We start from the raw sequence: 24,737 nt of genomic DNA, 5'->3' as shown, positions 1-24,737 counted from the left end.
TCCATTCTGAAAACACGCATTTTAAAAGCTTTTCGCCTGCCGTCTTGTCTGCACACTTGTTGCATTAATTCATGGTTTTTACTAACCGTTATCAGTATTAGTTACTTCGGCATCACTTTGAAACGTGTATTACAATTAAATCACTGTCAAATATGTTCATTTTGTTGTAGTTGGTATCTCCTATAGGATTTACATGGAGATACTTCCCGCCCCCTCTCCAGCGCGTCTTGTTTGAATGACAGGAGCAAACACAGCTGACAGCCGCGGTGAAACTCAAGCGATTAGAGCGATGCGAATATTGGGTAAGGCAAGGCAAGTTTATTTATAGAGCCCTTTTCAACTCAAGGCAATTCAAAGTGCTTTACAAAAAAAAAAATTAAAGACATTAAGCATTAAAAAAGAAAAGCTAATCAAATAAACATTAAGGAAAAATACATGGATAAAAGTTACAGTGCAGTCTAAAATATAAATAGTTCAATTAAACATTACAAGAAAAAGTACATGGATAAAAGTTACAGTGCAGTTTAAGATATGAATAGTTCAATTAAAAGCAGCGACAAAAAGAAAAGTCTTCAGCCTGGATTTAAAAGTAGTCAGAGTTGCAGCGGACCTGCAGGTTTCTGGGAGTTTGTTCCAGATATTTGGAGCATAATAACTGAACGCTGCTTCTCCATGTTTAGTTCTGACTCTGGGGACAGAAAGCTGACCAGTCCCTGAAGACCTGAGAGATCTGGATGGTTCATAATTTAGCAGGAGGTCAGAAATGTATTTTGGGCCTAAACCATTCAGTGCTTTATAAACCAGCAGCAGTATTTTGAAATCTATTCTTTGACACACAGGAAGCCAGTGTAAAGACTTCAGAACAGGAGTGATGTGATCCACTTTCTTAGTGGTAGTGAGGACTCGAGCAGCGGCGTTCTGAATCAGCTGCAGCTTTCTAATAGATTTTTTAGTGAGACCTGTGAAGACACCATTGCAGTAGTCGAGTCTACTGAAGATAAAGGCATGGACAAGTTTTTCCAAATCCTGCTGTGACATTAGTCTTTTAATCCTAGATATGTTCTTTAGGTGATAGTAGCCTGATTTAGTAACTGGGTAGTCTACCATAGTATTTACATGGAGATAAGCCCCTTAAAAACCATGAATTAATAAAGCATTAATTCTGTGTTTACTCCTGTGATTCAAAAAAGACGCTGGAGAGGGGGCGGGCCGGATCTCCATGTAAATCCTATCGGAATCGGATCGATCAGGCTAAACTAATCTGTAGCTGCTCCGTCCACACTCACAACAACATCATACAGACATAAATAAAGCAGCGACTGTATTCACCATGACATAGACAGTCTGTGTTTTGCATATCTTTAACTTTTGTCCAGTTTCTGAACAGATATGAGGAGCTGTGAGCTCTGAGTATGTGCTAACAGCTAACGGCTGATGTGTTGGTCCAATCACGAAGTCATTTCTTGATTGGCAGCAAAAACAACCAATCACAGCAGTGCTTCTCTGGCTGGCTCTGTCCACAAACAATATCACAAACAATAAGTGTTCTCCCTAAGGAATACCCTTTCCGTCCAATGTGAAATGCTGCAGTGTTTTGTGAAATGCTGCAGTGTTTTGTGAAATGCTGCGGTGTTTTGTGAAATGCTGTGGCGTTTTGTGAAATGCTGTGGTGTTTTGTGAAATGCTGCGGCGTTTTGTGAAATGCTGTTGTGTTTTCTGAAATGCTGTGGCGATTTGTGAAATTCTGTTGTGTTTTGTGAAATGCTGTGGTTTCTTGCACTTCAGGGCCACCGTACAATAGAGATGTTTTTATTTTAAAGTAAATTGAGATGGAACATAGTAAAAACATGTAAATTCTAATGTCCGCCTAAAAAAAAAACATTACTTATAGTGAAAACCACCCTTGAATGATGAGTTTAGTAGACTAAAAGCTTTAGGAATCCAAACTATAACATATAATAAGTACCCTGTATCAAGATTGATGCAAAACAAGTGAAATTTGACCTTTTTAAGAGAGGTTTAGAAAAATAAAGTCCACCTCACCTCTGGGTAATTTGGGAACCATCAGTTCCATTTGAACGTTTTCACTGTAAAAATCATTGTATTACTTTGTATTATCACTATAGGTATTCATTCCATCCAAATACAACTGTTGTGAAAAAATAAATAAAATAAAACATACTCTGTTATCGTCTTAGGCCCCACGGACCCGTAATCGCGTCATTTTCAGGAAACAACGTCTAAGGAAGCTTAATATTTAATAAACTATGAATATTTTTATATCCATAGAACGGGAAAAAAAGTAATTTAACTGATCTTTTTCATTTATTTTTCACAAAAAACACACAATGCTAACAGTGAGCCTCTGAATTAGCCCCGAGCGAAAAATGCTAACCTATTACTGCACCGAAAATCACTCCTAGCTCCCTTATTACTTATCCTAGCTCCACATCAAACACATTGTTTATGACCGCAAGGAGACACAGAATCTAACGGTGCCCACCTCAACACTAAAAGATACAAACTAGCGAGGTTACCAACAAAAACGTACATCAAAACAAGTGGCACTAGGTATTAGCATTAGCACTGCACACACCCACCGCGTGTTCCAATGAAAAGCATACATATATATAAATAAAGTATAAAGTATAGGTCAACACATTTCAGTATAACACACCAATTGCGATATTACTCACGTTTGACCGTGGAGCAGGGTTTCTATGTACCGAGAAGTGGGTAGTTTAATGAGTCTGTTGACGACAAAACCTCCGCGCACACAGACAGCCAAGGCAAGCTACCTGAATTAAGTCTCTCCCTAAACCGGAAATACCGGAAATGTGACATCCGGTTTGTCATTCACAATAAAGTTTTTCAAAATAAAGGTACATTTAATATTGACGTATCAAATTGATTCAAATGTCTTACACAACACATGTATCGAGACAATAAATGAACTGTTTATATAGTCGATCAACACTGTGTATGTTACTCATTACAGGATAATCACATGGCACTAAATCAGACCGGCTGTTCTCCTCTGTGATACGATGGGCTCGTAAGAACTCAGATGCTCGATTATGTTGCTTGGTAATAGTCTTTATTGGACAGAAACCAAAGCTATCAATGACTTCTAGGTTCTACTAGGACTCTCCATGGAATCACTAGGTTCTACTAGGTACTGTAATATCGTTCTCTCCACAGAATGTTAACATTTTCACCGGTCCTGGCGGCGTTGCCAAATGTCGCTACATGAATAATGTCGTAACCCCCTCAAAAACAGGTCGAAAGTGCAGAACCGGTAACAGAAGAATAATAATACTGACGATTTCAATAGGTCTTTGCACTACGTGCTCAGGCCCTAATGAACAGTGCTCGACACTCACTTCACATCCCACTTATTTACTCACTAGCATCATTTTTTACACAGATGATAATACTTCCATGATTATCTATCATCACCTTCCTGACATGTCATGTGACATTATCATCGTGTATATCCTGAGGCAGAAGGAGGGCTTGATGCATGCAGTGTGTGTGTCACAACGTTGTCACTTTCCAGGCCACACAGGCCGACTGGCAAGGACATATGGCCGACCCGCAGAGGGCCATCGGCAGGAAACCCTTTCCTCTGCACTGAACCTCTCTGGCTGCGAACGGCTGATTGGACGTGACGTGACAGGTGGATAACCGTACAGGCGACAGCTGGACGCCTGCCGGGATCTGAAGAGTCTCCAGTGTAGAGCTGATTGAACCTGGCTCTCCGTTTCACAGCCTCCTGATACTATGCAGTGACCACTGATGCTGAATGGAATAAAAAAAAATACAACAACAAAATAACAACGTTACAATTGAAGCCAGACATGCTGCTGCTGGGATTTGAACAGTTGGCCTGCTTCAGTTCTGAGTTCCAAGTCAGCCAATTAGAGACAAACATGAATCCACAGGCAATGCTACTTATTAATTTATGACTCTTGAAAAGCTAGAATATGAGATATCTGCTGGTAGGCCTACAGATTACCATATTATTGGCAGAGGATTCTTTTCCTCTGTTCACCTCAACAGAAAATTATCATACCTAATTTGCCTACCTGTTATTGTGATTGTGAGTAAATCCCCATGCAGGAAAAAAGCAATAGCTTCCAGCAGCATTTAGTTCTCGCTGGTTGCATTGTGGTGAGATCTTTATTATAAATAAATGAAATTGGTAAACAGTTCAGAGCTTCAATTGATTTTATAGCAGAATCTTTTCAGCCATCTTAAAACTCAATACCAGATATCATCTTTTGGCGTGGGCTTTGTGGACTTGCTATTTTGCATTGATGTTCATCAGAGTTGAAGGGAAATGTCCATTGTTGAAAAGCCAGAGACGTCAGTTTTTTCACTGACAGCAGCCTCTGAATGCAATGCAGCCACAAGACATGTGACTAAAGACTGTAACTTCATTATACGTACAACTCGATAAAAATGATCCATAACATATTTAAAATATATACAATATGAGGGATTTGTGGTGTGATAAAACCCATCTTTTACCTTTTAGAGTATATAATGCATGTGACACAATCAGAACATGTGGAATAAGAGTTTTTCCAACTATAAACTACTCTGTGGAAAACAGAATCAATTGAATGTTAAAGAGTTTAATTACAGTAAATTATGGTTCAGAGGTTTGTTATTTCTCTGGGAGAATCTCTGGGAAAACATTTATTACATCCCAAGCAATTTATATGTCTACAAGATCTTGAAAAAACGAAATGTTAAGGAGACTTAACTTTCTGAACTGTGGATGTTCCCAACCTATGTGTAATGAGCCTGAGAATTGGGTTGGATTAACTTTGGGTAATTGCAATAAGATTGCAATCAAGGTTTCAATTAGACTGCAGCCACAGTTAGGTAACTCCCGCCTGGGTGTTGATTTGCGATCTGGTAATTTGGAATTAGAGTGTTAGTCTTCTCGCTCTCTTGTTCATTTTATATCTTTCAAGTTAGGAGAGGTTTTTCTGGGTTGGGAGCTTCATTACTTTTCCTGTGTACGTACATAAGAGGAATCTAATGTCTTACCGAATTTCCTGTTTGGACAGGCCAATTAGCCCAAAACGATGAGGCTGTGCTTAGGGACTTTTTAAGTCATCAGTGTGTTCTCCTCAAAAGAATAAAATAATTGACCAATGCATGGAGGATTTTACAGTTTTTCTCGATTGCTAACACACTAAAATTATACATAAAGCACAATTATTTTAACTGACACTCAAAGAGCAAAACATCGGCTCAAATCTCCAAAACACGTTTTCAGCTTTTCACACAATTTGCAAATCAACATGCCACTTTTTGCAAACCACTGCACACGTTTCTCCACGTAAGACACAGGAGTCTGACATAAAGTCACGTGTTAGCAGGTTTAAAACACTGATATTCAAAAGGCCTCACACATGGACCAATGATCAAGAAACACGATCCACCTGACCAAACACCTGGTAGCATCATTGTTGGCTCATCAATCAGGATGTTAGCACTATAAAAAGACCACAGGTGAGTACTTTATTACAGCAACAATGGAAGCCAACATGGAAGCAAGATCAAGAGGAAGAGGAAGAGCTGGGCTGAGAGTGAGAGGAGGAAGAATGAGAGGTAGAGGTAGAGCTGGAGGGAGAGGACATGGACAAAGAAGAATACTCTCAAATGAAATGTTATCAACCATGGTTTGACGATGAGAGGCTGGACAGAGGGTTCAGCCTAATCCAAGCCGATGTACTGTTGCCTCTGTAATCCGGACACTTAGACTTGAAAACAGGTTAGTTACCAGTTTTCAGCTCTGCATAATTCATGATATATCAGTGCTTATATCCGTTGTGTGAAACGTATTTACTTCATTACTGTAATTGAATTGTTGGCATGTTGCATACTATAACTGTACACAATTCCTGCACAATGTACTGTGGTAAACTCACTTTTATGCAACACAGACACTGATGGACCACTATGTCTTTGTTGTTTATCTGAAGGACTGAGAAACAAGGAGGTGCAGGTGGGCTAAGGATTTCCAATGAGGCACAGGAAGCAGCAGTTACAAACTGGGTTTTGGCAAACAATGCATCACACTTAGAGAGATCCGAAGCATAGTAACTATGTGCTGAGATGCATGTTGCACAATGTTATCTTTGAATAGAATGTGATTTTGTTCAACAACTCATTTGTATTTCTTCCTTTACTGTATTTCTGTAAACTCAAGCAATCTTTCTCTGCAGAAACCTCTATGTACAGAGCATAGCCCTGAACAGATGAAAGTGCTTTAGAGTATGCTCAGCAGTGTTTAGTTGGGTGGTCAAACAATCTATTATGAATGAAGTGTGTTATATTTGGTGCTAAAGTTTGCATTTGGTAAGTGTTTATGTAGTTTCGAGTGCAGTTCTTCATTTAGCAGGAACAATTAGGAGTTTTGCACTTTGGGTGTGTGATTTTTTTTTAATTGTGTTTAGTGTTCTGAGAAACTGAGAAATTAAAAAAAAATGTGTGTGTTACCAATCGAGAAAAACTGTAAATGGGAGTTTATTTACCCCAGGGTTTCCAGCATTGTAGAGTTTGCTATAAGTGAGCTGTGTGGCCCTGGCAGAGCTCCAACACTTTGACAGATGGAGATATTTCAAATTGCAGCTTCAACGTAGACCTCAATGAATTAAAGGCTTGCCACCTCTGATTCTGGCCTAATTATTTCCTAAATAATCTGTACATCAAAATGAGATGAAAATGTCCTAATCTCATCCATTTGATACTTCTTTCCAGCCCAAATGTTTAGTCTTTTTTTCATGTCTTATAAATATAGCTTGACATTCCCTAAGGAAGGTTACTATTGTAACAGTATCAGGTCTAAAACCACCAGGGGACAGTTTCAGTTTCATTCAGGCCATAAAACTGTTAAACACCTGAACTAAGAACATCCATAACATTCACCTGTTTTTCAATGTACAAATTAGTTATCACTTGTCTCTTATGGCACTACTTATATTCTATTTATTTGCACTATTTATCTGTTTTATTGTGTTGGAGCCTGTGACCTAAGATTTTTTTATCGACATAACTACACTGTAGCTATGAACGAATGACAAAAAAAGCCTTGAATCTTGAAACTATGGAAATACATTTGAGAAATGTAATTAGTAAATATAACAGTAGGGGGCAGCAACACCCTTAAAGACATTGGTCTATATACACGAAGAAAATGATGACCAACGAGGGGCCATAGAAGTAGAATATCCAGATCAGTTTGCTCTAATTAAATTAATTGTCCTGTTGGATTCAATTGTGTAGGGTTATTTGTGTTTTCATTGGTTGGTTCCTATTCCTATTGACGTTTCAAAGCACATCATGTTGAATAATATAATATTCCTGTTTCTGGTGTGTACCATAAGTAGGTAGAATCCATATATATCCAGTTAAAGTCAACATATTACAGTATCTATTTACAATGCATTTCAGATGTGTCTGTGATTCATTCTCTATTTTAATTTCTAAAGAAGCACAAACACGATACATTATTAGGAAATACTGGAAAATATAGCAGCATTTTTGCAGTACTAAGTATAAACTTAGCTACATGCCTGTCTATGTGGTTTGATTCTATGTCCAGGCTGCTGCTGTATTGTTTTGATTAGGAACATCATTTGCACAGGTAGAGATACGGATTACGTTATCTAAGGTTAGTTTTCATTCGATGATTTTGATAAATATACATTCAATATTTCAGTTAACATAGTACGAAATCTCATCTTGACGAGTTAATGTAACCTACAGCAAAAAAATAGGTGCCCGTATGCTAGCTGACTGCTTGCTAACTGAGTGCTAACGCTAGCTAGGAACATCAGTCCAATATCCTAGAGTTAGACGATTGTTTCTGATGATATCTTCAATATGTCTTTGCTTTTAAACATTTCCGTTGGTTAATATAAGACAGTCAATGACCGTCCTACATGGTGAAAAGCGCATTTTATGCACCGCAGCTGTTAACACTGACATTAGCTAATTTGTATAACCGAAGCTAGCTAATAAAAATGCTCACACCAATTGTGAGAATATCATCGACATTTAAACGTTTGCCGATTTAAAAATGACATACGTTGCTACGTTACATTAGATTCTGACCACTCACTAACGAGTGTGACTATATTGTCTTACCATATTAACACAGCATTTGCTAACACCAACGCTTTCAACCCTGCTGACTGGGTGCTCATACAGAAGCATTAAGGACCTCACAGTAACGTTATTACAACCAATAAACAACGCTCAATGCTAACATAACAACAACATGTGCTAATTACTTTTCTTTAGCCATTTCTTTCGGATTTAAAGTATAGGATAGCACAGTTTGTAGGTCTATGTTTGCCTTGTATTTCTAACAGCCTATTATAGGATGCATAGCTTGGAATAGGAATATTTAAATGCTTGCAAACAGTCATATATATCATCATTTAAATATACAGAGCAATGCTTGAGGAGTCTTAAAAGATAAACGCATTTTCTGTGTGTAAGTGAACTTAAGAAACAGTGAAGCATTTAGTGTAGAGATGTAGTACTCTGTCCACGTTAAACCATGTATCATTGTATCATGTATTGTGTGCGTTCACCCAGCAGAGGGTACTATGGCATAGCTTTTATTTGTGAGGTTTGAGAAGCAAAACACTTGGAATATAAAGTATTTTACATGTTTGTTTGAGTGTTTATTCATAGTTAAGCATCAGCATCTTAAAGCCCTACCTGCTGGTACAGTTTGTTTAATAGGCGACACACCTTGTGTTTGTCAGTATCTGTATGACTGTGATGTGTCACTAGAATCTGACCTCAGGCATCACAGAGTATGAGAGAGAAACCTTGCCGAACTGATGCTGCTGTTGGGGGAATTTCCCCCTCATTTTCTTCCCAACAGTGCTTTTTGTGGTAGACGGCTAATTCCTCTGTGACTTTTCCCACAGTACTTAGTGACATGGGTCAAAACCACATCCAGGATACAGAGGCTTGCTTCCCACGTAGTTATTTAGAAGAGGGGCAAAAGGTTAAAACACAACCTGGGCTGTTTGCCCGGAAGAGCCCTGAGTCAGTATATTTTTAATTAGGTGCTTCCTGAATTAATTTAGAATTATTCGATTTTTTGTGTTTCATAACTGACCTAATATTATTCTAAGCAGAGTTCCTGTTAGAATATTTGTTCGCCGGTCAACATGTCCGTTAAAGTTGAATTCTTCCGGACAAAATTTGAAAAGTGCCGGTCAAAGGTCTTCTTTGTTATTTATTGAGCTTTAAAAAAAAATAATATGATTCGATATTAAACAAACTAATTATAGTAGATTAACTATTCAAAAGTGTACAGTAACTTACTGACGCAGCCCGTCAGTATCATGCAGCTCGCGGATCAGTAATTCTTTCACACACACATACGGGTATTGGGCCGAGGGCGACACTGTACTTCCGGTATGCGCCATTTCACGCGAGGTGCAAGCAGAATATCTTAGTCTATTGGCTTAATCAATATCTAGTCAACTCTAAAATACCACATATATGCAATGGCATGATAATATTATTGTGACAAGTGGGGTATTCACTTGGTGTTTCCAGAAGATAGACGTAGATGCTGCCAAAATCGACCGAAGGCCACTTTCGAGAGTCGTTTTTCCATACGTCTGCAGGCAGTCTGTAAGGGCAATCGGACAACCCACACAGCTCTAGTTTACGCTGGTAACGACCTAGAGCACACCCCTCCAGTCCAGAGATGTAATCCGAAGACATGCAGCGATTTCTTCAGTCGTTAATTCAGAAAAAAAATCTAGTGCGCTCTGCCTGGCTACGTTAGCTAGCTGTTTATATTAGCACCTCCAGGATATTTGCACCTCCAGGAAAATGGCGTATTTATATATATATATATATATATATATATGGCGCACGTTGCATTGTAGGTAGCTCGTGACGTCACTGTGTGTGAAAGAATGAGTGACCATCACCCGACACTGGCCGACAGTAAAACTAAACATATCTATAACTAGTTTAGGTAGTTTGAGAGGTCATTAAAATAGCTACGTGTGATATTCGAACCTGAAGTGTGTGTTTTAGTGATGGCCACTGAAGCTTCGAACGGAGCTTCAACCCTGGACTTCCTATTTCATAGAAGCAGTGCTTCGAAGCTTGCTTCAAATCACGTGACATGTGACGTCCGAAGCAGCAACTGCTTCAAATCACGTGACATGTGACGTCCGAACCAGCAACTGCTTCATTTCCTGAATGAATCACTTGACTGGTTCACGGTCCATTCACGCGATTCAGGCTGCGGCCACACGAGGACGAAAACGGCTAAACGCATAGGATTAACGCAAACGCAATCGCAAACAAGCTTCCGTCCACACGCAATAGTTATCCGGATAGTGTCTGCCCACACGAGACCGCTCCGTTTAGCTCCAACCGCTGGAGAAGCTGCAGTACATATGCAGGAGCCTCTACGTGGCGCTGTAACTTCCTCCACCAAAGCAGCGAAGAAGCATGGTTGTCATGGTTGCCCTTCTGTTTATTCTCCGCGGTGGGGGCCGAGGGAACCGGGCAGAGTTTTTCGCCAGTCAGCGTGTATTAAAGTTTAAATCTTCCGGACAAAATTATAAAAGTGCCGGTCAAAGGTCTTCTTTGTTATTTATTGAGCTTTAAAACAAATGAATAACGACTCTATATAATATAATAATAAAATACACGGAGCCTCTCTTTTCCCTCCCTCTCTTCGGACAGCGTCAGTGTCTGTCTCATGCAGCAGCTGATCCAGAAATGAGTGACCCGGTCGACAGTAAAAATAAACATATTTATAACTAGTTTAGGGAGTTTGAGAGGTAATTAAAATAGCTAAGGGTGATGATCTGACTTGTGTGTTTTGCTGCAGCGGGAGGAGCTGCAGGTGAGCAGAGCTGCGTGTCTCCGTCCTGTCAGATTAGACTTCACTCGCGTTTAGGTCCATATCGAGAGAAAGATAAATAATCTGAATTCAGGGTGCAGTTTACTTTGACGCGGGGGTGAGCAGCAGAGGTGGGGAGAGGCGGGGCTATTGCCTCATCATTATCAGAAAATGATCGTATAGGGCGTACACACGGAGCCGTTGGACACCCCAGAGCGTTGCGTATGCCGTTCTATCCACCTTGGGACCCGTTATCGTTTCCTCAGTCGTTTAGTGCCGTATTCGGTCGTCCTCGTGTGGCCGAACGGTCTATATGACACTAAACAGTAACGCAAACGACCGTTTTCGTCCTCGTGTGGCTGCAGCCTCAATGCACTGCCTCGTCTCGATTCTGACAGGTGACAGGTTGAAACAGTTTCAAATTTGAGCGCTTCAACACTTTATAACCACTCTAAACAATGCGCAATGTGTGGGTTGTTGTCGTAGTTTGCGTTGTTGCTGTTGAGTTGTTGTTGGCATTGCATTTGAATTGGATCATTATAGAGCAAGCCAGGAAGAAAGATAGGTCGTTCTGGCTCGGGAAACACTTCGAAATGTGGAGAAGCTGTGAACAAAAAGAAAATGAGTAATATAAAAACACTTCAATGGTCTAAGGAATAGATAGCCCAGTGGGTAGAGCCGGCGGCCAGGATGCAGCGATGTCCTCTGCGCAGCTGGTTCAAAGCCCGGAATGGATGTACTTTTAATCCTTGCTTTTCAACTTTAATACTTTAATAACTGATAAAAGGCCCTCTCCTCCCAAAAAAATGTCCAGCACTCTCTAGTCTCTTCTCAATAACCCAATACACACAATTATCAATCTTTAATTGCAAATAGAACATGATATTCAGTCTTAGTGTGTGTGTGCATCGAATATTTTTCAAGGCAAAGATACGTTAAACCTACTGCAGCCTTGCACTTCGCCAGGAGAGGTCGCTGTAACTGAAGCTTCGAGAAATGAACCTATTTCCGACACAATTGTCCAAGTGGTTCGACGCTTCATTCAAAGCTTCATTTTGCCATCACTAGTGTGTTTTGTTCCGCTCACCGCTGCATGTGATCACGCAGAGCTGCGTGTCGACTCGTCAGCAGCAGCTGATCTCTCTCTCCCGTCAGATTAGACTTTACTCGCGTTTATGTCCATATCGATCAGATCTAGCTAATGATAGGAATACCTGCTTATCAAAAGACACCTAAACAATAAGCGTCGCTATGCAACCGGGTGAGGCCGCAAAGTATAGCGCAGCATTATGCATTTGTTTACATGCCCACCGGAACCCCGAGGCATTACCAACAGATCAACGCACAATCAACCCACACAGGACATCTCTTTCTCCTCATTAAGTGTTAGACATTAGAATGGACTCTTCTTGTCTGTCACATACTCTTTTGTCTGTCACATAAGTGGGCAAGTTGCGCAACTGATGCGGTATTGCGCTAAGCAGAAATTATTTTGACCGGACACTTTGACCGGAGAGATTTAGATTTGCCGGTCTTCAGCATATTTTACCGGTCATAGTCCGGTAATTACCGGCTAACGGGAACTCTGAAAAGTAGTTAGTAGTAAAAATGTGTTTCAAGCTATGATATAACTAGTAAAAAAAAAAAATCTGTCCACAACACGACTCTCTTGAAAGCGTAGTTTGAACAGAAGTTCAGCTAGAGAACAGATTTTATTTCCCAGAGATTTTTGAGATGTAGCTGTTTTCTTCCAAGTGACAGTTCAACAGCTACTTCCTTTTGTTGAAAATAGGCTAAAATAGCATCTAAGGAGTGGGGGTGTTGTTGTTTTGTTTCATTAAATTGCTCATTTCTATTAGAGGAAGTGTGACTGGCCAAGAGCACGTTTGGAGCCAAGATTGGCAGGAGTTTGCGGAAAAGCGATAGCGTACAATACTGATGATTGACAATTCAACAATCCGCGTTTCGCTCAAACCCTGTCTCAAAGTGCTTCATTCACATTCATCGGGATAAAATGTGTGTCTCAGTTTATCTGACTCCTCCAGGTGACAAGCCTTACCTTAACTAATGGATGACCTTTCAAGATCATATATGGTAGGAAAGTGTGTAGCTCTAACCAGAGATGAGCAAAAAACAAAGACTAGAAACCAGACTGGAGCCAATGACTCATGAGTGGTGACTTCACTTGGACTTTTGCCTTTTGAATGAAAAAAACGTAATTACCTTCCCGCAAGCTGGCCACAAATAAATGACTTTCTTTTCATTTCCTGAATCACTAACATTAAGGCTATTTGTTCAAGTCAACACTTAATACGCCAGATCAACTTTATTTGAAACAATCCAACAGCCTCCAATCAAGCTGCAGGAAACAACCATGGAAAATAAATTCTTTGTCACTGAGCCCATTTGGAAAAAATTATACAGAAGAATAGATATTTTCTTTGAGCACAAAGACTATGAGTTGGTCAATGAAAGGGCATATTTTGCGATAATTGAAATTTACTTGTGACTTTCAGAACAATGTCTTTGTCTCACGTCGAGCTTTCATCCTACTGGTTTGAGAAGTTTCCTATTCTAACATCTCCCTCTGTTCTTTCCCCCAGATCTTCACCGTAGTCATCGTGGTCATGGAGGAGCAGACCGCCTCTCCTGGAGCCAACGCCGACAACAACGGCCAGAGAAATGGAGACGAGGTAAGAGCTGGACTTCCAATTCAAACTCCAATGAGTGTCCTGCCATTACATAACACACAGGACTGCTACCTGAAGCTTAAACACATCTCTGTTTTTGTCATCTCTGCAGAAGCCCCGACGTGGCAACTGGACCAAGGGGAGGAAGAGGAAGAAGCCGATGAAGGACAGCAACGCACCCAAGGCCCCCCTCACGGGCTACGTCCGCTTCATGAACGACAGACGGGAGCAGCTTCGGGCCGAGCGTCCGGACGTGCCCTTCCCAGAGATCACCAGGATGCTGGGCAACGAGTGGAGCAAGCTGCCCCCCGAGGAGAAGCAGGTCAGTGAGGAAGATCCAGACTGAGAAAACAACTGTGAGGAATCATGTGTCAATGAGGGTTGGATAAATGACTAATTACAAACATTTTTGTCTGATATTCCAATTGCAGTATAATTCACAATATTAGAGGGAATTTTCATTTTTGAAACATTCGCAGTAAGATTTAGAAGACTGGAGTTTGCCCTTTCCTGTCGTGAGTTATAGGTTTTTGTGCATGATAATGGTCTGCAAAGGCTAACATCTTACCAAGGTTTCTCTCCTACACACATTGGACTCTTTGATTACTTATGTAATATAGTGACATCACTATGTAACCCTTGTGCTTCTATTGGCTAGCGCTCCAACATATTGTACGTTATAGGCTGAGGGGCGGGACCTCTCTCCCATAGTCAATTTTGTGTATTACTCTGTTTAAATGTTCCCATGGAAACATCAACGTCTTCATCAGTTTTTATACTGTAAATATGAATGCAACAAAGGGAGCTAACTAAGATGATATCGGTTTTGAAAAAGCAGCGATGAGGGAATCAACAGACCAGAGGCAGGACAGCCAGCAGCTAAATCTGTTCAGTGTTTGATTATCAAAGTGATGGATTTTTAATTGTCATTACTTTCAGTAATCGCTCCAACGGTGCCCCAAAGCGCCGGACAGAAATGTTCAGCTGCAACCTGCCAGCACTTAAGCACTGAAGCCACATTTACCACTCTCAAACCAGCAGAGACCTTATCTCTTTTTCCCTGTCCACAAAAGCGTGTCGGAACAAAAGCCTGTTGAGTCCATGGTGTCACTGTTTCAGAGCTGACAAAACACTGACTTATACATGGCTGTGTTTGCTAGTTTGACATCCTTTACAGATTGTTTTGCCATACTTGATGGCATCTTGTATTGTGTCCTAGATACGCCCTCAACTGGGATGCAAGAATAACAGAAAAAGAATACAAAGGGATGAAGTTGCTGAGAGAAAAACAGTCGAGTTCAGGCAGATTTTTCATAACAATTTGATATTCCACTTCAAAGATATCTGAGGGATGATATTGTGATTCAACCACGGGGAACTTTCGGTGGCCTTTAAAAACAAAATGACAGATCATGAATCAACAAAATGATTATGCGTTTCCACATGTTCTTTTATCAAAATGCATCAACTTGGTCTGCTAGCGAAATAGCTAGTGCTTTATCAGTGTGCTGCTTTTCTTGGCTCTCTTTCAAGAAGAAGATTAGGAAATGTTTTGTTTTGAAAAGCAAAGGCTGGATAGAGCCTGAGAGCTTTCTGCTGATGTGTATCTAATTGTTAAACCACGAGTTCAGAGCTCAGTCGGATCCACTTTCCTGGCACCAGGTCTTTGCTCAAAGATGGATTTAGAAGTGTTTCCTCTAATTCCCAAACTAATGATAATACAAGATGCTTTAATCTGTTTTAAGCCTCGTATTACAGTAGGTTATTAATTTTGGAAATGACAGTTTTTTGCCTTTTGAAAGAAACTAATCCTGATAAGATAAAGAACTCTCCAAACCCTCATATTTGACTGAGTCCTTCCAACTCTCCTCACCTTTCTTTCTTCTCTCTGCAGCGATACTTGGATGAGGCGGAGCGAGATAAGGAGCGCTACATGCAGGAGCTGGAGAAGTACCAGAAGACGGAGGCCTACAAACATTTCACCAGGAAGGTTCAGGAGAAGCAGAAAGGCAAGCGACACAGGGGAGGTGAGGTCTGGGTAGAGAGGCAGCAGGGGGTCGAGTAGAATCAACCATTAAAACTAGTGTAGCGACGTCACCTCCAATAAAAATGCCCCAATGACTTCAACTGAAGATATCAAAAAGCCCTGCATACTTTTGAACAGGTGGACCAAACCATTACGATCACACATAGGTGACGATATGTTTAGGGATGTCACAAAGTTTAAATTAAAGACAAATGAGTTGTGGAAAAAATAGTTTCATAACGGACAACGAATAAAATGTGCGCAGTCTTAATACATCATTATTATACGAAAACTAAAAAGCACAATTAGCATTTTAGCTCAAACAACCTTCTAGTCTGGCAGTTAGCCCACCAACATATTAAAGCTCTGCTGTTTGAAAAGCAGTTGGCAAGATAAAAATGTTATATATCTGGTGACAATCAGATCAACCAGCTATTATATTTGGTGGACTACTGCTTCCAGGTCGACTAAAAAGGACATAAATATATGATGAATACGTTTAGGAAGCTCTCAATTGATTATGTAGTTGTGTGTCTATTTTCCTTTTAAAGTTAGTTTACATTAAGAAATAAATACAGGTATGTACTTGTAATGTTCTTAAACATTTGGTTTTAAGCATAAAGATGCCAGTGAGCAAGGCACCAAACCACTACATTTTAATTTATTTTAATTTTAACTTTACTTAACCAGGATAGGTCTCAGTGAGATTTAAAATATCCTTTTCAAGAGCGTCCTGGCCCAGGAATGGTAACAGCACAGTTACAGCACATTTTAAAACCCACAGTCACAACACAGTCACACAACAGCTAGCCAAAGCATTTACGGCCACAGCGGCTGATTCAAGGTCAGTTGGAGTAGCTTTGAGTTTGTTTAAAGAGACCAGCTCTCTGACTTTCAGCTCAACTTGCAGCTGGTTCCAAGCCGCAGGAGCAGCGTAACTGAACGCCCTCCTCCCTATTTCAGTGCGGACTTTTGGTTCATGATCTGGTAATGATGTTGGTTTGTTTGGTTGCTCGTGTTGCTGCTTCAATTTGATACAAGATGTCAGTGTTTATAAAATAAATAAGGCTAAGAAGGCAAATGGTTGCAGGGTTTGATTATATCATATGAATACATGCCTTATTTAGTGTTGAAAGTCAACACTCAGTATTTGCTTTCCTCAGTCGATGTAAATGTGGCCGAGAAAAGAGGTACTTTTGGAGTTCATGGCAGTTCCCGTTAAGAGTTGGAGTGTAATCTGAGGCCGAGGAGCCGTGACTGTTCTCGCACAACACATGGTCTTAATTTTCAGTTTCAAAAATGTCGACGACAAACAGCTCTACCTTGGCAAACAATTCCTAAAGTAGATGATCTGCTCTGTTTCAGGTGAACCACAAAGGAGAGGGCGGAGATGGGCTTTTTGTATTGCTCTCATTCAGTGATCTGTTCACAAAGTAGTAAAAGCTCGCTGCGTCGGGGGAATCATGAATCATCCTCTGTCCTCTCTCTTTCCTTCCTCTCCAGATGCTGGGCACCAGGTAGCCAACGAAGCTCTTCACGAGGTCAGTAACTCTTTCCCGCCCGATCACGATCACTGTCTCTGAGAATAAAATAGATTCCTGTCCACGCAAGGAAATCTCACAACATCGATCTAAAAGATTCACATGGTTAGAATACAATAGAAGCGGTTTGTTTTGACTTTAAAAGTGAACTCATGCAAATATTATTAGATTAGATTACCACGAATTTCAGTTTGCATCAAACCAAATTAGTACAAAGAGTAGATAAAGTGCAGATAAGGATACAGTACATCCAGGTATATGTGTTACTGTATATACATGTTGTTGCATACATGGTCCCATAAATATGAAATGTACTGTATACACAACAGGATAGCAAAAGTGCTGGCAGGTAATATTAACCAGGGACGTGCACAGGTACGGGCTAATGTTGCCCGGGCAACGGCCCTTTTGAACTTTTTGCTGACCTGCCCCTCTGGAGAGCGTAAGTCTTTTTTTTCTGTTGTGGCCGAATAAACATGATAAGCCCACAATTAGTATTGTTGAGTCTCGCTGCGATAAAACACACCTTGTCAGCGCTGTCATCTGCCCCCAGTCACGTGACTTTGTTTACAATCTGACAGCTGAAAGCAAAGGAAAGTCCTCCGAGTCCGGTCCGGCCTCATATGGCTATGGTGATCATGTGCCTGCCTGGCTTTGGTGGCAAATCCCCGGGTCCATCTGTCCCCGGAAATGTTCCTGTTTTTAAATATGCTTAAATTGATTTTGAGTTTTCTCATGGCAGTTAGAGTATAGGGGACAAACCAGGGACTTTACTTCCTCTTGACACCGTCGGCTATTCACAAAAAAAAAAAACCTAAATATACTTGTTATTGTGTTTCTGTCTTTCTGTGTCTTTTCATCTGCTCCGTAAACTCCCTCGCTCTCTTTTCTTGATCGCCCTCTCTCACATACGGGGGAACACTTCACTGTCCCGCTTCATTGTAGGATTTCTGCCATGTCTCTACTTTAGTTTGACCATCTCTGTTATTAAGTCATGGAATACTAAATACATAAGTAATTAGATACCTTACCGTTACTGCGCTCATAATGAATCATAAGAATAAGAATAATGCGTATTGAACTGGTTTAATCAATTAGTGATTTTATTTAAGGCACAGCAGTTACAATGGTCAAACTAGATTAAAACAGAATTGTCCGCATTTTATCTTTAACAGTTACTAACATTAGATATGTTAATGAGATATGGACCGCAAACAATTTTTTTCCCATGTTTTAATTTTTTTATTTTTTTTAATAAAAAGTTCTTACGTTTTCAGGGGGGCGGCCCTTTTTCTAGTTTAGAGCAATAGCCCCTCCAAATGTCTATGCACGTCCCTGATATTAACACATTTAGTTTCCTGGGTGTGAAAAAAGGCACAATTTGAATTTATTTTGAGTTTGTGTTACCATGGTTTTCTGTTATTTTCTCACCCAGGAAACTAAATCTGCTTTGTTAGCCCTCCTCTTGCTCAACCCATTAAATGCTTATTGTTACATCACTAAAGCTGCATTAATCCTCTTTGGTGCTGTGTTTGTGTTCCTAATCCAAACACTTGCTTTTGATAAGTGTGTCATTCATTTGTATTAAGTTCTGCCTTTGTGAGGCTTATAGCATTCTGCTGAGGGGTTATGGTCAAGGTGACTTTTTTTGGAATCAGCATCCCTGCGTGGATTCCCCCTCCACAGATTTCAAAGCACACGGGATTCAGCATACATTTCATCATGTTATGAAATGAGAAAGGACGATGCGTTCTTTCAGAGGAAGGAGTAAACCTGCGCTGTGTCTTTGTGAAACACAATTTGATTGCGAACCATTTCAAGGCCTTTGATATCTTAGCAGCACTGCTGATGAAATTACTTTGCCTTCCTCATTTCTTAAATTGTATCACTGTATTTCCCCTGTGGCAAGGTATAACATCAATTACCCACCCACCTACCAACCACATAGATAAATGACCAGCTCTCACTGTCGGTGTGTTCTCTCTTCAGCTTATCCCCTTTCTGTCTCTGATCAACAGAAGGAGGGTGAAGGGAAGGACAGAACTGTGTTCGACATACCGATCTTCACCGAGGAGTTCCTCAACCACAGCAAAGGTAAAGTGCTTCAACTCAGCCAGCTCGGTTTGTTGCCGCACTGTAACTTTTTCAAACATCCATTCGTCTAAGTGTTTCTAAACGTGTTCATGGCTACCTCAAGATAACTTTGTTTAAAAGTGCTCCCAGAATACTTCCACAAACTCAGCGACGCTCTGAACTTTGAAAAGAGCACACCTCTCTCAAGCAGATTAAATATGAATGCCGCTGTGTCCCCCGCTTTCTCTGTGTGTTTGTGTACAACAGCGCGCGAGGCTGAGATGCGGCAGCTGCGAAAGACCAACATGGAGTACGAGGAGCGTAACGCGGCGCTGCAGAAACACGTGGAGAGCATGCGCGGCGCCGTGGAGAGGCTGGAGGGCGACGTGATGCAGGAGAGGGGACGCAACGGGCTGCTCCACCAGCACCTGGAGACCCTGAGACAGGCGCTCACCTCCAGCTTCTCCTCCGTGCCTCTGCCAGGTGAGGATCCATATCACTGTCTGGCTGCTAAACACTCAGAACTGTTACAGGATGTGTATTTTGTAAATTGTGTAACTTTTTTATTATAATTTTTAACTTTAATACTTTTTTATGTATGCTTCTTCGGTAACATTAAGCTGTCTTTGGCTCTTTTCTGCTGTAACAATGTACATGTCCCCTCTGTGGGACTAATGATGGTATTCTGATTCTGAATCCCAGTTTCAAACATGGCACAAAAAAACTCTCAAGGCCTTTTCACACGGGGGAAAAGTTTGACTTTAAATATATCATAATGTGTCAGGATTTTATCATGGAAGTTAATGGAAGTGCTTCTTGTATGCGCTGCTTTTGTCAAGGTTGAAAGGAGAAGCAAAGTTAACCAGCATGTACCGTACTTTTCGGACTATAAGCCGCGACTTTTTTCCCCATTTTTTTTTGTATGGCTAACGGCCACTAGGGAACCTCCTAAATCTATGGATTTTACAGGTAAAATTAACCACCTTTAACACTATGGGCTCTATGACCGGTCCGCGCCCGCCACCTTTAAGCGGCGGGCTCCAGCAGGAAAAGCTGGAGGCCGGAAAAGAGTGAGACAGGTAGCGCGCCAAAGTAAAAGTGGAACCGAGAGACAGAACGAGAGCAAGACAGACGGACAATTTAGCTGCTTTATAATACGAAAAGTACGGTAGTTGTTTTATAATTAAAAAAAAAAAAGCTATTCATTCATACCCCAGGGCTCGAGCTTAAGGACGTCCCGTCGTCCCGGGGCCGGAAAAAAAAGTGTCGGGGAGGATAAAAAATAATTTTGGGACGAATTTGGGGCGAGAGTTAAAATAAAAATATCCTGCTAACTCTACTACAAACGGCGATGAAAATGAAACCGACTGCACGTTTTGTGTAGCACACAGTTATTAAACCTCCTTGTCAACATAAACTTACACACGCACAAAACATTTAGCAACCCGCGAAATGGCTGTGCCCGCGAATTCCTGGTCCGCAAATTCGCGCTCTCTATGGTCTAGCCAGATTAATATAATATGGCTCTGGGTCTAGCTATGTACTGAGTGTGTGTATTTCGCGGGTTGAGTGATGTACAATGACAATGGCATCCCGTGGAGGAATTCTGAAATGTTTTACCGTTACATCACAAAAACGCACAGCAGAACCAGACCCTGGAGCGCCGGCCTCTTTATTTACTTACTCCTCTTCATCCCCTATGAGTAATAAGGCTGAGATGAGAACCCTCCATCGTATTTAGTCCTTAGCAATATGCTGCCTCTCCCCATGTAGGGATGGGTACCAAGCCCCGGTATTAAACGGGCCCCGGGCCGGAATTATTAAAGACAGTGGTAACGTTAAGCTCCGACGTTATCAGACTTTTTATCGGTACAGGAGACATTTAAAAAATATATGTCATATGTGTTATTGCTACAAACACATTATATCGCAGTTTTAGTTTCACCAACTCCGTTTCTAATATGCAATAAGACTAAAACATGCGTCGATTATGTATTTTCGAGTTTTCCAATCCAGGTGAGATCTCTCTGTCCCATCTATGTGCGAGGGGGCGGGGCAGTTCGTAAAGGTCTCCTGACTGTGTTACAGACTGTCATCCTGGTTAGTGGTTACTCTGGGTTCTGTCTTCAGGACAGTGTTGGATTTTTTTTGATAATTGGATGGGACTTGATTGGATTCAATATTAGAGTAATTTTCTCGTTTGTTTAAATATATTTGGCCTTTGTTTATGTGATTGAATGATTTACTAAAATAAAAAGGTTGATGAATTATCATCTAATGATTTGTATGATGTTTTATTTATGTTAAAGGTCACTTTGAATGATTTTAACGAATGATAATGTAGAAAAAAGAAAAAAAAATCGGGACGGTCCACATTCATTTCGGGACGGCTTGGATTGTATTTCGGGACGGTTCCCGGAGGATGGGGAAAAAAGTTAGTCGAGAGCCCTGCATACCCATTTCGTACAACGTGATTGGTTGATGAAAAAAACTGAGAAAAATCGACCTTGTTTCTGAAAATGACGATGATTTTTCGCTGCATAGTTTTCACGTTTTATGTGAAAGTATTCCTAATAAAATGTCATGTGAACAGGATACACATGAAAAAAGGCATTCTTCTTAAAACAACATTGTTTATCGTTCTATCCGAGGACATTTTTCTAGCACTTTTCACTTTTTCATATACATGTAAGGGTTATTCCACCTAATTTGGAACAAGTGACATTTTGAGATAGTAATTTTTGTATTTGTTGTTGTTCTTTTGTTTCAATAAAAAGACGATGAATGACTCGGCACTATCCTAGACGACTCATTAGGCTGGCACAACTGCAGCCTCCTGAGTTTGCAGATATTTGCTGATGGAGAGTTCATGTCTCCTCTGTCACGACGGTCTAGAATAAGAGCATTCGTTTTGGGAAACTCACAGCAATAAATATTTATTTTTAATCAACATTCTGCTGTGTGTAGGAAAATGAAATTGATTTCATTTATTTCTCAAAGTGAGCAATTTGGCTCTTGGGCCTGCTGATATTGATCAGTGCCAATATAAACCACTTTTGTCTTAATACCCCATACCAGTAATGCATCCCTTGACATGAATACTGTAGTAAACTATTTGCAACAAGGTCAGATTTTTAAATTGAGACATGAATGATAATGTAGGAGTGTTCATAACGTCTCCGCTCGAGTGTATTTGCTGTTCTTTAAGAGACTTTTACCGTGTACTCAGGCTTTGGTCTTTTCTTAATTTTAACCTTATCATTTACATTTGAAGAATGTTTTCTCTCACTTTGTTCCTACTTGTTTTCTGCACACAGAGAACCCGTGCTGAGCTCACCCCCACAGGTTTTCTCTTATAATTCTTCCCTCCACACCTATTTGAATTTCTTGCTCGCACAGCAGAGACGGATTCTGCAAACAGTACTGGAATTATTTCATAAGAGCTTGACAATGAAAGATGATTGCAAAATCCACTTAAACCTAGCCTCAGGGACAGCTCCGTGGGCACTATTCATTTCAGAAAAAGTGTCTATAAATTAATTACTGATAACATCAAAGCTTGTTCCGAGTGAAAGGCTTTCCTTTGATTGCTTTTGTTATCACGGTAAATGAGCCATTTCCAGTTATTAACTTACTTTACAAAGGTTAACTACAATTGAAACTTGATATACCGGTCATTAAACATGCTCACTATTAAATATTTGAATACACTACGGGATATCCTTTGATGTGTTTGCAAGCAACAGCACCTAGTAGTAGTAGAGGTAGTGTTGTGCTTGAATCAAATCGTATTCTGATGGAATTGTCATATTTATTTCTGGCATTGTCCAAAATATCCAAATATAAAATGCCCATAACTGTAAACACAAATGCTTATTCAAGGTTTATCAGTAATTAGAAGTAAATTATAACTTAGTAATATGATTTCTTAAGACAATTTAGTGGGTATGAATGAATATACTTTTAACGGTTTGTGCCGTCCTATGAGGGATCTTTCAGCTAAAGACCATTCCAAGTACTTATGTTTGAGTACTAATATCCTTCATTGTTGTCCTACAGCGAGTGGAGAGACGCCCACTCTGGACAGCCATCGACTCCTACATGAAGAAGCTCCACAGCATCATCGTCAGCTGCCCCCAGGAGCACGAGAATCTCATCAACACTGTGAGGGACGTGGTCAACCGTCTGGACAGGTGAGAGACGCTGTTCCTTTCATGACTTTAGTAGACTTTAGAGCTGCAGATGATCGATTTACATTAAGGGCTGGTTGATATAGAGAAAATCGAATGTTACAATAGTTCTGATGAATATCTCGATTTTTTCTTTGGCCTCCATTGACTTTATTGAAGATAGAGTTTAAAAGGGTCTGAGGCCAATTTTGAGTCTGGGTCATTGGGCCAACAGCAACATTTGTAATAATAATCATTAGTTGTATTGGCTAAGTGGGTAAAGGAAAATAATAAATCAGCGATAACAGTCGAAATTTAGAAAAATACTGTATTGTTATTTAGCCTTAAAAACCATGAAAGGTCCCATGAGCTATTACAATATGCAAAATACATATAGATATTTATCTTCACATCACAGTATTGACATAATATGAACATATTACCTAGCCCTACTTTACATTATTGCATCATCTAATGCAGTGGTTCCCAAACTTTTTGTGCCCAAGGCACACCAAAGGACAAGTAAAAATCTCAAGGCACACCTATTGTGCAAAATAGCCCTTATAACACGTGTTATCACTCATATCATGTAAAATATCTGTATTATGTGCATAATTATGTACTAATGCCAAATAAAATGTGACAAAGACAACTATATTACTCATGAAATATTTATTAACGAAATATTTCAGAAATTAATTTGAAACGTTATCAAATTAGGCTTCATCAAAGCAGCAACACACTCATTTAAACCAGACAGGTCACAACATTAAAAATGAGACAAAGGAAATTCAGCACAGAGAACTGTCAATGCAAGGAAGCTGCATTGTCCATGGTCCTGAACTACACATTTATAATGTAACATTTCAGCAGAGATGGGGCGTTACTAAAAAAAATAATATATTACATATTACTTTAAAAAAAAAAGTAATATATTACACTACTTCGTTACTCTCTACATAAAGTAACTCGTTACTTTACTCGTAACTTTACTCGCAGGGCCGGCCCGCCCCTCCCTGCAGGCAGATCACGCAGACTGCTAAAGTTTCAAATGTTCTCTTTAGTTCAGTTTCCATTGTCGCATAAGACTGATCCAGATCCTGAATGTTTTCCTATCTGACCGTGGCTGTCCTCTGTCTCCTGCTATCTGTATATTTTGCGCAGTCTATCTCTGCTCACGCTATTGCGTCGGCGTGTTCTCCTGCGTGTTGGCCATGTGTGCACTGGAGCCAGACACCGCAAAGACTTCAGCCGAGCACGTACAATAATCATTCATCACAATTTATTTCTTCCAAATCCTGATATCCAGAAACACTATTA

General features: G+C 40.3%; 1 protein-coding gene across 1 annotated transcript; it reads left to right on the top strand.

Annotated features, from left to right (window-relative positions):
* Positions 1-7,613: 7,613 nt before the first annotated feature.
* On the top strand, positions 7,614-23,445 carry LOC117448116 (high mobility group protein 20A-like). Its single transcript, XM_034085246.2, is given in 9 exon segments — positions 7,614-7,693; positions 13,522-13,611; positions 13,721-13,930; positions 15,503-15,635; positions 17,138-17,175; positions 19,194-19,269; positions 19,516-19,731; positions 23,308-23,336; positions 23,338-23,445. Coding segments are annotated over 8 exon segments (876 nt in total). The 5' UTR covers positions 7,614-7,693; positions 13,522-13,545.
* Positions 23,446-24,737: the final 1,292 nt, after the last annotated feature.

The sequence above is a fragment of the Pseudochaenichthys georgianus genome, chromosome 6, assembly GCF_902827115.2.
Source record: "Pseudochaenichthys georgianus chromosome 6, fPseGeo1.2, whole genome shotgun sequence".
NCBI classification, from domain to species: domain Eukaryota; kingdom Metazoa; phylum Chordata; class Actinopteri; order Perciformes; family Channichthyidae; genus Pseudochaenichthys; species Pseudochaenichthys georgianus.
This window is presented reverse-complemented; position numbering and strand designations above follow the sequence as displayed.